This window comes from Falco biarmicus, chromosome 1, assembly GCF_023638135.1.
Source record: "Falco biarmicus isolate bFalBia1 chromosome 1, bFalBia1.pri, whole genome shotgun sequence".
NCBI lineage: Eukaryota > Metazoa > Chordata > Aves > Falconiformes > Falconidae > Falco > Falco biarmicus.
In genome coordinates, this window is record NC_079288.1 from 15456056 (window position 1) to 15470451 (window position 14396).

A 14396-nucleotide genomic window follows, 5' to 3' on the forward strand; every position below is an offset into this window, starting at 1 on the left:
TCTCCATTTGTGGTCCTGAGATGTATTCATTTAAAAATAATTATCTTCATTTAAACTTCTTAATGCAGTTTTTAAGCACTGCTGAACAGTAATCAGGCAGGCATATTAGGTAAGTTGTCTGCACTCAGCGAAAATTTAGAGTTACTTTCCTTACCATAGCGTGCATGAGAAGCTAAAGCAACCAGGGGGATTTAAAAAGATTTTCTTTCTGCTCCCCTCTTCCTGCCTCTGTATCTTGCTTCTGTAACCCATAAAAGAGTTAACTAGAGCGCAGTGGAAGGGAGCAGCCCCAAGGGACATGATATAACTGGTTATAGCAAGGCTGAGGGGCTGTGATCTATTCCTGTTCTCTGGAGGGTGTGAAGTCTGGCTCTGGCGAACTTTACTGTGTCTTTTGATATGAAGCTTGAAGCCAGATTTTGCTCAAGAAAATGCTGAGCTCTCACAGCTGGGGCTAATTTCCAGGAGATTTGATCTGCCATGAAGGGAGCTCTTTGTGGTGGTACACGTAAAGGCATTGCTGTGCCTGGAGAGCAGGGGGTGGTTTGTAGGGGGCTTAGGGGAGGGCATGGGATGCTCCTGCCCGGACAGCAAACCTTTCTTCTGGGGACATGCCCGTGGCCTGTGACGGGCTGCTGTTGCTTAACTGTACCTGTGAGTGAATAAGGGGTGGGTGCTCCCAGGGGAGGCAAACGAGAGAGTTAAATTTGGTTGTAATCAGGAAGATGACCAGGAAGGGCTTTGCTGGGCCCAGGCCAGATCTGCTCGTGAAACGCCAAGCCTGGCGCTGACGGTTGCTGCCAATTCAATCTGTCATATAAAAATCACTTTGTGTGTTCTGCCTCCTGCTGATACCATAGTCATCGAGGGAGAAAAATAAAACACTAGCCAAAAAACAACCCTCCCAAAGTTAACAGCAAAACCGAAGCCAGCCAGAACTAGGAATACAGCAGGGACTAGGTTAACAGTTTTGTTTATGAATGGTTTGGGAGAATACAACCCATCTGTATTTTCCACAGAAATCAAGGGAACTGATTTACCTCGCTGAGAATCTGTGCTGCTTGTTTGGATTAAAGAGCTCTTTCATTCCTGCATACCTTTCTATAGCTTGAGCTGGTTCTCAGAGGATGACATTAGCCTACACGAGGGTCAGGCACAAGGTATTTGCACTGTTTAAGTCTCGCTGAAATCCTATTTTGAGTACTTAAGCATGTTGTATGTGCATGTAAAGCCATGCTGCCTCTGCACAGGGTTGAGTTCCTCTTGCTGTTGCGGAGCTTGTGTCTAGTATGTGCTAGCTGATAGTACGCAGTGCTGTCCATCGTTTGTCAGCCGTACGGTAACGCCGGGGAAGGGGCTGGTTCCTGGAGTGTTCCCTTGCTTATAGAAACCTTACAGAAAGGTTGGCAGCTTTCAACAAATGCTGCCTTTTTCGTCGTGGGCTTTGTATCATGTTTCAGTTTGTTTTTTAATAGCTTTTTGGAACTTGCTGTGAGGATCCCGGAGGCAAAAAAAAAAAACCTGGAGAATTCTTGCTTATGGTTTGTGCTTTGCCAAAGAAGCCTAGCAATTTAGTTAACAAGATCGCTTCCCCTATTACATGAGTTATTGTTGTTTTTAATTAGAGGTAATGCTGTAGTTTGAATGTAGAACACAATGGGGTATAAAATGCAGTTCAGCATATATACCAAAGATGATTTTTCCAATTATAAACCTATTTAGAAGGCGGATACATTAGAAATGGTGAAATGTCAAATTACAGATTAGGTGAGCAAGCTGCAATACACATGCACCCACTCATACATGCTATCGTACAAGAGAGAGGAAGGTGCTCTGGAAAACAGTTATATATGCATAATTAGTTTAATCTGAAATTAATGCTAATTTCAGCAATTTGTGATGCAGTTTCACTATTAGTACTCTAGTCCACTTCCACCATGTTGAGAGGTTGAGGATGCAAAGCCTTAATGAATTCCACATAGGTGTGCACCAGAGCTGAGTTCATGCACCGGTTTCCAGAGTGTTCTTTGAGCCCTGTGTGTGTTGGTTTGCTTCAGCGCCTGTCTCTGCCCCTTGCTTTTAGTGAGTGGGTACTCATTTAGAAAGTAGTCCTTTTTCAAGCAAAGATGTGATGGCATGCAGAATATGCCAGTATTTCTGACCTGCTGCCGTCTACATTTGCCCAGGTCATTTTTAACTGCGCCTGCACCTTTGGATGACCCAGTTTCAAAGCACGTGCATTTCACTTTTGCAATGAGACCTGCCAGTGACATGTTCAGTGTCCTCTCTGTGCTAGCTGGGTGTAAGCACTCATCCTTTCCAACCTCATCATCTGTGCCTCCTAAGACGGGATCTCTTCACTAAAACTGGGGGGGGGGGGGGGGGGGCGGCGGCAGCGGGGGGAGGGCAGCAAAAGAAGGCTGTGCAAAGAACGGCATTGAAATGACACTTGAACCCATTACCCTGGGCCTTGGCTCATCTGAAGAGAGTAGTGCATACTTGTTGTTTTGAGATTTTGAAATTCTGGGAATTCTGCAAAATATTTCATGACCTTAAAATCCCCTTTATTCATTTTTAATAGCCATGATAAGACATTTTCAATTGGGAAAGAAAAAACACCAAGAAAACAAAGAACGGAGTTGGTACATGAGTATGTAAGGATATTAACAGACAATGAACTGGAGGTTTTAGCTGCAAAACTGCAGTTCCTTCATTTTACCTGAGTCAGTTGTGTTTAACTCAAGTAGTGTATTGATGTGTTTGAGTGGGGCAGGATTTTTGTTTCCAGTGACTGCATCTTCAGCCTGTTGTTTGGAGGAGATTTACCCGGTATGCCCCAAAGCGATCTAATTACAACCTTAACCTTGCAAAAATGGCATAAAATTGGAACTCTTGCTAAAGCAGGGTGGTTTTTTCCTGCTTCTGCACCACCTGAAGTGTTTGCTCAGTTTCAGAACACAAAGGCAAATGTATTTTTCAAAAGCCAAGCCAATAAAGAGACTGTAACCTTGAATGACTCTCCACAGTAGTAGTCACATGTGTTTTGATTAACTGCAACACTAACACAGTATACAAATAAAGCAATTCTGCTGGTACTTACAATTAACGGACTATAACCAGTGTTAGATCTAACTCTCCCCTGTTGATTCTTTCTGCAGCGAGAGAGACACCTTCAGTATACGAAAGCTCCAAAAATACGTAATATCTGCTTTTTGCAGAGTCCTGCAATAGTGCATGATAGATGTATTATACTGCAAATTAGAAACAAAGACATGAAGCTGGAAGTATTGTGATTTCCAAGTGACCTAGACCACTTGGAGTCATTCATAAAACGTGGGTTTGTGATTGATTCACACAAATCACTTCCTAGTACCCAAACGCTGCCGTTCCCACCGTAGGCAAAGAGCAGATGGAGCTGCTGTCTGAGGGACCAGACCCCAAATCACTGCAGGTGACTCCATGTTGCAGGAGTGCCCCCATTGTAAGCAGCCTCCAGAAAACAGATTCTAAATTTACTTACAGGGAAAGATGAAGATCCTCAGTGATTTCATTGGAGGGACTTCAGGCTGGGGACTCAAGAGTTTTTGGGCTTTTTTGTTATAATAAACAATTATTTTTTTATAATTAATATTTCTCTTAGTTATATCCATTAAAGCTTTTATGAAATAGTAGATCTTTTTGTGGTTGTTGTTAAAGATATGCTGATTTATTTACAGAGCCGTGTGAGAAATTTTGATTTTAAAAAACATTTTTAAAAGAGAAGCTCTTCGTTTGGCTCAGTTCCCTGTGACTCTGATTATTTGCCACCTTTAGGATTTACTAAACAGCACTATGTGTCTTCATTAAATACTCTTTTTTACCCTTTGTTTTTTCCTCCCTGGAACAAGCACAGATCTGGGGAGGTGATAGTGGAGAATACCGTTATGGGATAGTAAGGACGTCATTCACTCTGGGATGAATCGGGAGCTGTTTGTGCAGGTGCCCTGCATCTGCTGAGGGTGCTTGGTGAGAAGTAAGGCACAGTCTTCTCCTGTGCCCTCACTGCCATTAGCAAGGAGAAATTTTGGGACTTCTCAGGTAACGTCAATTTTCTCAGTACTCGTGTGTGAATGTGCCTGGTCCTGGCAATTCAATGTGCTTTAAATAATCTTTTTTATTGGTGATTCAGTGGCTGACCTACACAGAAAAGGTGTCCCTGGTGTAGTAAAATCCCTGAGTTAGTGATTACTTTTATTTATATTTTAATGTCTTTTGAGTGCTTCGTCATGTGGGGCTAACCTCGTTGCAAACCCGTGGCTGTTGGGCTGACAGGCTCTCTCTGGGTCTGCGGTGCGATGCTTGGCTGGGCTCGTGGCCGCCCGGCAGCCCTGTGCACGGCAGGACCACAGTGCTCAGCGGTTCTCACCCCAATGAAGCCTTGCCATGTAATTCGTCTGTTTAGCTGACGAGGGACGATTTGCAGGTTAGAGCAAGAGTTGGAGGCTTTGTTTCCAGTTGGTCCGAGTCCTGCTGCTGTTACCTAATAATTGAAAGATGGCACGGCTGCACCAGCACAGACAAGTCAGCTGCACAGAGCACTTTACCTGGCATTAACGTTTGAGAGACAAATGGATGCTTCCAGCACTAACAGCAACTCTTCCTGCCCGCTGGGGCTCTCCTGGGTGCCCTGGGCTAAATCCAAGCGGAGCATGGTGCTGGCCTCCTGGCCTTCCATGAGAAGTTGTCATGGCACCGCAGTGAGTGAGCTCCATCCGCCCTCTCCACTGCGCTTGCCTGGACCTTTACAGGGAAAAAAGCAATTCCCAGCCTGGCACATGTCCTGCGGTGCCGAGGCTGCTGGTGGTCGATGGTGGTGAGGTGGACTGAGAAGGGGACGCCTGGTGGAGCCAATGGTGGGTCTGGGGCATGTCGGTACCTCGTGCCACCGGTGAAAGGAAGGCAATGGAATCTGTTGAGGCACATCAGGATAGCAGGAATTGCTAAGGCTACACGTTACTTCTGTTGCTGAGGGGAATATGTATAACAAAGCAATTGAACCGTCTCTTCAGGAGAATGTAGATTGCAAAGGCAGACTTAATTTTGTGCTTCACTTTGGTACCAAAGAGCTGATTTCTGAAACCATTTCCCAGCTCGCAGCACGTCTCTAGGCATTAAAATGTGAATTTGCTTGTCATTACCAATATTTTCTTTGACTGAAGCTATTGAAACAAAGTAGTCTTCTTTTTTTTTTTCCTTTAACCTTCAATCTTGCTTCTAAAAGAAGTAGCTCTTCTTTTCTTTCTTGGTCAAATATAAAAATGATGATAATTTCAAATACTGCTTTAGAGTAATTGCTTTCCTCCCTCTTTTGTATGACAACAGAAGCTTGGCCTGATCTTAAATCAGATGCTGGCAGGCAGAGGGGTCTTGACAGCCCTGCAAAATCCTTTAGTTACAAGTCGGCTTTAGCCAATTCTTTATTTGTAAATGACAATTTTCTACAGAAAAATATATGCTTGGGCTTCAATTTCGGAGTCCTAGATTGCAGCCAGGGAAAAATAATTGAATTTTTACACTGTTTTTCCCCCCACTCTCTTTTCTTCCTAAGTTTAAAAAAAAAAAAAAAAAAAAAAAAGCGAAGGTCTGAAAAGCATGGTTAGGGGCCGATTGAGGGAAACATCTACTCTGGTTAATTTGAATGGCACTGGAGACAGGAGCGATGTTTAATTTGTTCTGCGCTGGGAGAATTTGGGGCTACTCCAAGGCTTTTGCTCGCTGCCAGGGTTCCGTGAAGGCTTTGCCCACTGCCGCACAGCACGGCGTGTCACTGTGGCCCTGCTCGCCTGGCACAGCCCAGCTGGGCTGGCAGCACCGTCGCTCTCGGTGGCTCCGGTGCGTGGGATGGGGTCTCGTGGCACAGGGGCAGGGCCGCGTGGGAGCCCCTGCCGTGCTGGGGTGGCTGCACTGCCACAGAGCCACGGTGACCCTTGGGGCAGCCCCCAGCGCCTCGGTGCGGAGGAGGTGCTGGGATGCACCGTGCACCCTTCAGTAGCTGTCGTAAAATGCATCTTGTCTTCAGTGAAAAAATAAAATGGTGAGAAAGATCCAAGCTGTGCAGCGAGCAGCCGCAGCAGTTGTTCTGCTCGTGCAACTGCAGTGTTTGCTGTGGTTCAGCAGTTCCGTGTGTGCTTCAGGATTTGCTGGCCGGTACTTAGCTGAGCGAGTCCTGGTTCTGGAGCTACGGGGCGTATTTTCTCTTCAGTCTTTAAGTTGGCTGCTTCAGCCAGTTTCTGTCATACAAAACAAATTTGTTCTAGTGCATGAATTTCTTGTGGACATGTTTGTTGGTTTCTTGAGTTAATGTGCAATATTGACTTCAAAACATCTCCATGCGGTGGGGTAGGCTGCTAGTGAGTTATCTCCAGGTGTAAGGTCGCTGCCTGCTGTAAGCTGGGCCGTTTCCCCTCCATCCAAGCATATGGGGATGCTGCCCACCTCTTCAGAGCACGCTGACAGCATTGTCCTGGATCTGCCCTGATTTAAGGTAGCCCACAAGGGTCAAGTAGCAGCCCACCAAAGACACCAGTATCCCCTGCCACCACTGGGGTTTGGATCCCTGGGCTGGATCCTGCCCATCTTGAGGGGTTACAGGTTATGGATGATGGGTTATCTGATAGCACCTTCTCTGTAGCGAGTTCAGCATCATCCCTTCACCTTGTATGGACCGAACTCTGGCGCGTGTGGGTCAGCAGGAAGAGCTGGGTGCTCAGCTGGGGTCTTGGGGAACACAGTGGGGTTTCTGAAGGGCCTGATCCAGCCCTGATGGACGGTGATACCATGGGCATTTCAGCTGACATGCGGTTTGTGACAGGTAGAGGACTGCATGGATATCTCTTGCTGTCTTCCGTCATTTGATGATTTTTAAAATAACTGTGCAAGTTCATTTTAAACTGACCGATGGAAACTTAATACGTTTCTTCGGTTTCAGAGAATCATAGAATGGTTTGAGTTGGAAGGGACCTTAAAGATCGTCTAGTTCCAATCCCCCTGCCATGGTGGGGGGATTTAATTTGATCTAAGTACCTATTGTCTGTGAAAGAGCATGCACTCTGTCTTTAGGAAAAAAGTAGGGGAGGGGGGCAGGAATGGCACATCTTATTTTGAGATGGTAGCTATGAAGATATAACACTTGGACTCCTTTTTCACTTATATTTGCATTGAGAAGCACAATAAAAATCATTTATTAAAAAAAAATACCCAGGGGCTAGAGCTGTTATTGAGTGCCTTTACTCAGCCATTTCTCAAATAAAAACAAAATAAGAAAAAGAAAAAAAGAAGCATCTAATCAAATAGAATCTGAATTGCTTTTGTAAAGAAATATTCTCATTAACTGGGTTAAGGATGGCATGTGTAGAATATTTCTTTTTTCCCTGTATTGTTTGAAATAAACTGGTTAAACCGTATGCTTGTCTTGTAATTTCTTACAGATGGTCACAAGAACAAAGAAAATATTTGTAGGTGGATTATCGGCTAATACAGTAGTGGAAGACGTAAAGCAATACTTTGAACAGTTTGGCAAGGTAAGTTCCTGCCCAAGTGAGCACTACATATTTTGAATTCTCCCCAACCCCGCCCCCCCCCCCCCCCCCCCCCCCCCCCCCCCCCGCTCCCCCTTTCTTTGTAAAGTGTGTTTTGAAAAACCAAAGTGCAATGAGGCCTGTGCTCAAAGGAGGGCCACATTTTTTGCCTTTCAGTGTAATTTATTGAAGTCTCTGGAATTGCTTCTGGAATTCCTTTTCTGTTTGTTACATGTGCATGTGTATAACACTGCCAACACTGTTTACATTCATTAAAGAAAAAAGAATCATTGGGAGGTGATTTTTTGTATGTTCAGGAAGGATCTGACCCTTAGCTGAATGATTACACAGTTGTCTTCTCCATAAAATCAGCCTTCTGTTTCCCTCCGATTCCAGTAGCAAAAGGAGCAGATAGATGTACTTGAGAGAGCTTGTTAAGTTGTGAAACTGCCTGAAGGAACCACGTGAATAGCAAGAGTAATACGGAAGTCACTAGAATCTCCATTTAATTTTTTATTAAAAAATCATTATGCAGGATCATGTGGAAATAGATGTGGAATCCTGACATCAGTTAAAAAAACCCAACCCCAAAACCAAAAATTAAATAAGTTTATGCACAGAAGGAAACCTGAACCTTGCCAGAATAGTCTTTTCTGTGACGGAATGGCTCAAACCCCCCAGTCTAGGCTCTGGCTGGAGCTTAGTGCCACTGACTTCCATGGAGCTTCCTGGATCCCCAAGCCTTCTGAAAGCTTGCTCAGGAGTCCGACACAGTGAAGTGCTTGCAGAGCCGTCTGCTTTGAGAGTGGTTTGGGATACCACCTTCCATGGAGACTCGCGTCCGCCCTGCTGTCCACACGGCTCCGTACAGCTCGATTCCTGTCTTTTGGAGTGCAGCAGTTGATGATTTAGATGTAGGATTGCATGAGGACACAGCGGGGTATCACAAAGTGAAGCAGCTCCTATTCCCTGCAGTTAGTTTACATTTCTTTTATCTGCCCTGGAAAGTCTTGGGCAGGCAGTAAGTTTGCTGAGGGCTGAGGAGGGGAGTTTATAAATTGTTTGCGTGCTGGATTGATAGCTGTTTTGCAAACCATTCATTTTATTTTCAATAATAATCTTCGATTCCGACAGGATGTTTACAGCCTGCTGAGCCTTTTATTAAAGGATTACATGAGCTTTTGGATGTTTCTTCTGTAGTTACTGCTGATTGCAGAACTCCTCTAACCTGTATTTTTGAAGTTAATAATAGTTTCAATATAAGTGCTTTGCATATTGTCTGGATGCTGTCTTAATACAGTCTTTTTAATTTCACCATCTGGTAGTTTCATGCTTGCAATTTTACAGTCCCTGAGAATGCAGACAGCTAGGCTGTGTTTTTCAGTAGTGACTAGTGATTCAGGACGCTTCAGTTCTGCTTTTGTGCTCTCCCTTTCTTAGATAGCTTAGAAGAGGTCTGGCTTTCCAAAGGCAATGCTTTTGGAAAACCAAATATTTTTTTCAAGCGTCTTGATTTGAAGACTAAAAAATGAAGGCGCTGAAGATAATTACAGAAGTTGCGATGGAGGCTGGAGCCAATTCCTCTGGCAGTAGAACTGGGGTTTGTCCTATTGGGGCTGCATGGTCTGCTCCGGCAGGACTCGGGCTTATGGGCCTTGGTCCCTGTGATACCAGGTGACCTTCTGCAGTTGCATCCCTGGTTCAGGCTCCCCTCCCCTAGCTTGTGCAAAGGAAGGTGAGCTTGAAGTCGGTGTTTTGGAGGAGGCGCTTCTGGGCTGTATCACCGGGACTTGACCTTGTGTGCAGGCGTACAAGTTCTCTCTGCTGCGCTTTGCTGTTTGTCAGCTGGGACGGTTTGGTTTGTGGTGTGGTTTGAGGTGATTCTCCCCAGGGCTCTGGTTGTGAGAAGATGCAGAGCTAGTTAATGACCCTAGGAAATGGGGGACTTGTGTTCCAACTAAATTAGAGGACTCATTAATATGCTGCAGTGGGTGGGATGCTGCATTCTGGTATAATGGCCCAGGACTGGCCCTGTGGGACCCTGTAGGAGCTGCTTCCTTCCCCGTTCCGCTTCCCCACCTTTCCTTGACTTGGTTGCCTGGATTGCAAGCTCCTCGCGGCAGGGACTGGGGATACGGCTGTGCGCTGCTTAGCACACAAGCCTTGCTCTCCAGCCGGGCCATTACAGTGCAAACAGTGCATCGTGATCAATTGCCAAGGTTTGCATTTGCTTAGTGCTTTCTTAAAATAAATAAACAAAACTGCATTACATAATTAGTGGACAGAGGAGCCACCCATATTTGATAAGAGCATCTCAGGTGACTTGCTCTTTGAAACGCTGAGCTTATTTATTGGTGTGGAAAAAATGGCTTACCTACTGCTGTGATTCTTGAAGTCCTGTTTGTACTTGCTGCAGAGAAGAGCTTTGCAACCAGGGGAGGTTGTTTTGGTAACTGGAGGTAGCTCTCAAAGTACACAACGCGGTTAGAACAGCTATGAGCTTTGGGGCCAGGTGGACTCTCTCATTTAACTGAAGCTGGCAGGAGAGGGCATAACGTGTTGAATTTGAAACTGCAGCTTTTTGAAAAGTAAATGCCAGAGCCTTTTTCTCCAATAAAAAAAAGAAGACTGCTTTAATAAACCCTCTTCCTGACTTCACCAGTGAAAATGCCTGCCTGTTGGAGCACGTGGGAATGCAGACTCCTGAGACTTTGATTGTGAAATTTCTGGTAGTGATTATTTTTTCCTTCTGTAAAGCCCGGGATCTTTAGGAGTCCCAGCTTTCATTTTGTGAAGGTGAGCATCCCTAGCTGCTGTAAGCTGTGGAGGAAGACTGGGAAAAATTACCTGAATGAAGTCAAAAGGCTTAACAGAACAGTGCGAAGCAATGTAATTAACAGCCTTGTGATTGCTGAATGCTTAGAGCTGAATGGTGATGCTGAACCTGTGCACATGCAGTTGTTGTGGGGCTCCCCAGAGCGGCTTGGTGGGGTCTGGGTGCCGGGGGGGGTGTGGGTGCCAAGGAAGGGGCTGGCTGCAGTGCTCGTAGCCCTGGTGGGACGCGGCATGGCCAGGCTGGGGGTGCAGGCGGGCAGGGGTGCAGGCAGGCCGGGGTGCAGCCCAGTGCCGCTGGCCGGCAGGAGGCATGTCTGGGTGAGAGTTTGGGGTTGAGGCTTCACTGTCCAGGGGTTTCAGGGAGCAGGATCCACAGGAGGACAGAAGGAGGCTAAGCCAGGGAAACAAAACTCCAAGCTGTAACAGTTTATGATCAGAAGGAAAAAATAAATTAAAAAGCCATTGTCTTACTACTTAATCCTGATAGTCTAACTTGGTTGTTTCTGTGGTCCTGTTTTTTCAGTCAAAGATGTTTCAAACATGCTTGCAAACAAAATAAATTCATCGGCCATGGTAACCCGTCCAGGGCCTGCAGCATTGCCCTTGTGCTGACGTGTGAAAAGCTGGCTGTTAAGACCAAGTTTTAAAAGAATTTAAAAGAGAAAGTGTTAGCAGTGTGGAGAGGCCACACCGCTGCCCTGTGCCATCTGTGGGGCCGGGGCTGCGGATCTGCCTGTTGGGTAGGTTGCTGGAAGTGTAACAAAACGGTGCTCTCCCAGATCAGGACATGTCGGAGTGTTTAAGGCTTCTGGTATCATTTAAAAAAAGTGGGGGGGAAGCAACGGCCTGTTAAAGCCTGACCCGGCAGACTGTGACCAGCAGGAGAGAGCCCCCAGATGCTAATGAATTACACTTCTCAGGACGGGCATGTTCTGCACCTTTTAAGCTGCAAGTGACTGATGATAAAGGGCTTCTTTGGGTTCGTTTTTTACTAGGTAATGCTCCCTTTATGGAGCTCCTGTGAAAGTGGTGTAGTCCTTATTTTGCAACTTGCAATTATACTTCACATGGTGAACTGTGTAATTAGTTTGGAAGACTTATGCCTAGTCATTGGTTTATCCTAATCGGCTTTGGCTTTTCCCAACAACAAAGTGAGCTTATTTTCCTAAGCTGAAACAACTCTGCTCCCTTTGTTCCTCTCTTTTATTGTCTCATTCCTTTCATTCTGTTTTACTGCCAAAGTTTTGTTTCATTAGGCCTACAAGTCATTTCCAATCCAGTGGGCTGCTACAATAAGGCCTTTATAACTCAGCTGCCCCGGTTCCCATGTCCCTTCTGGTCTGGAGCCAGGACTTGCTGTTTGACATGGGATTTTAACCCCTTCGGTGCTGCCGCTCCCCCCCTTGGCCTCGAGGCTGCTTTGGTGCGGGGCGGGAGAGGTGGGCTGGTGGAGCCGCCTGATGAGCTTACCAACCCAAAGGGTTGCGTGCGGTCGTTAATTGATACGTTGATGTGGTTGGGCTCCAGGTACACTTCTGGACCCAATTATGGAAACAGAATTCTGAGTAAAACTCTTCTTATTGGAACACTGTAATGAGTCTTGATGGGAACAGTCCCTTGAATGAGGAGGCGACTGTGTCCTTCCCGCCCCGTTTCCAGCACGGTGGGAACACAGTTACGTTAAAGGTACGTTTCAGTTGTCTGGAGCTATTAGACCAGCCCGTCTAGACTGTTCCTGTAGGAAAATCGTGTTTTCTTGTGTGGCAGAGAATGCACTTTGAATGTATACTTTTTTGAAAAAGAATGGTGATTTTTAAAGGAGGTGTGTGAAATAGTTTTGTGGACAAACAATATTTTTACATGTTGTTATTTCAAACTGCTAGAAAAGCACTGCTGGTGTTGGTGGCCCCAGCTGTTCGGGATGAAAATCCCGAAGCGGGATCATTGACGCTGTGTTTTTCCTTTCACAGCAATCCTAAAATGACTTTTGGGGAAGGGGGCCTATGGCATTTGATTTTTATTTTAAATTTTCAGATGAAATTGGAACAGACCAGCATGCATTAATTTTGTTTTCTGTTCTGGCTTGCCACGAGGTCCCTCAGACAAATCGTAGGCATGTTTCAACTTTGCTTGGAATATGTTGTTTCGTCAAGAATGGCTTTTTAGATTTGGAGATGTTGAAACAAGACAGGATTTCTGAATTACCTCTCTGGATCTGAAACGTTTTGTACAGTCACTCGTTATTTCCTGTGAGATGCAAAACAGACCAGCGGAATAATAATATCTAGCTTCTGATGTTGTTTTTTTTCCTGTGAAACTGTCGAGCTTTTGAAGGCTTGTAATTTTCTCGTCTCTTCCTTCCGTAGGCATGGCTTACTGTGGGGTGGCAGTTAAGCAAGAGGGGAGTAATTCCCCAGGCTGTCGGGGCGGCAGGCACGCCTTAGCAGGGCACAGCGCTGTCTGGCAAGGGAACTAGAGCTCAAAGCAGCAAACCTGAGGGCAGCAAAATGCGAGAACGAGAATTTCGTTCTTTGGTTGTACAGTGCATTGTAACACAGACAGCAGCGTAAATAACAACGGGTTTAACCTCTGAATAAATAATCTTTTGTAATAAAGTCCCCGTGCTTTCTCTGCGTAAGTGCGCAGGGAGGGAGGGAGGTGTGATGCTCACTGAGGATTTCAGCCCGATCGGGTGGTTTACGTAACTTGCTTCCTACGTGCTTTCCTCCCTGACAGCTGTGAAAATAGAAATCAAGAAATCATGAGAGAAGACTCCTCCTTGTTTGGCAAGGCTGTCTGGGTGTGAACGAGTTAATGCGCTGTTGTAGTATTAAGCACTCCAGTGGTTTACTTTTCCCTGAGACCTTGAGTGTGGCCTCTGAAGATGTTATTACAATAGAGTTGTTAGCATGAGAAAAGGTGGTTTTCTCACCATGGGTTCATTTTGGGGAGATTTGGAAGGCCGTGTGGAGCTGGGGCTAAGGCCAGAGGCAGGAGCTGCAAGGAATTTTGCTTGTATGAAAGTGAAAGCTTAGTTAATTTGGACTTGGCATACAATTTGAACTGTATTGTTACATCTGTTGGACATTGGTATGTAGATTTAATGGTCAATGGAATACATGGATGGTCTATTCTTGAAGTATTTGCTTTGCAGAAAAGTCATTTTTGGGTTTGACAAATTGTTAGGCTTTCAGGTTTTTCAGCACTGTATTTCCAGATGCAGTATTTGTGAGCTGGCTACATTTTATGAAAAGAAGGGACAGATTTGGACTCTCATTTACATTCCGGTCCGTAGTAGCTGGAGTTCCTAAAACATTTGTAATACACAGTAAAATAGAGAATGTGGTGGCATTTTTTTTTTTAGCTGCTGCTAACCTAACTGTTCCCTTCCAAGCGATTCTGAGCTCTAGACCTGGTGTGAAATAGCTTGTAGCTCATTATATTTTCTTCTATCTAAGGTATCTGGGTGTACCTTGGGAGAAGTTACTTAATTTGAATCATTGCACCGCCTTAAAAGAGAATGAGAATAAACAAATACATCATTGTTTGCAGCTTCTGCTAAGTTTGGGACGATGATAAACAATATTTGTGGGGGCTGTTCGGTTACAAAAACATGGAGTGGCATTCGGCTTTGCTGCTGCCTCTGCCCTTTGCTTGTGCTGTAAAGTTCCAGTATGTCTGGATTTCCTTATTTCAGTGTTATGTTCCTGATATTCCAAAGGATAATGAATGTTCTTTTAAATTTTTGCTTTGGCATGTGACAGAGGGATCTGGGATATAGGAGTCCCTCATGGCCTAAAGCACTTTGTATTATTTCTTTCCCCTCCAAAGCATGCCTTTGTTTTTAAAAAAAAAAAAAAAAGTTTTTTTTAAAAAACTGAGAAACTCGCTCGTTGCTTCACAAGAAGTCAAGGGTTTCATTCTGCCAGTGAGAAGTTGTACACAGGAAGTCAGTTTTCAGGTGGTCTGTAGTAAGACACATGCTTTGTGGAAGTGGTTTTGTTA

At 45.1% G+C, this 14396-nt stretch overlaps 1 protein-coding gene across 10 annotated transcripts in view; it reads left to right on the forward strand.

The window, feature by feature from the left end:
• The window catches only part of MSI2 (musashi RNA binding protein 2), a 255804-nt gene that overhangs the window by 80178 nt on the left and 161230 nt on the right, over positions 1-14396 (forward strand). For all 10 annotated transcript variants that reach the window (XM_056327735.1, XM_056327727.1, XM_056327753.1 and 7 more), the window contains one exon: positions 7467-7559. In XM_056327735.1, the coding sequence (XP_056183710.1) occupies positions 7467-7559 (93 nt within the window). The remainder of the gene's footprint in view (positions 1-7466; positions 7560-14396) is intronic.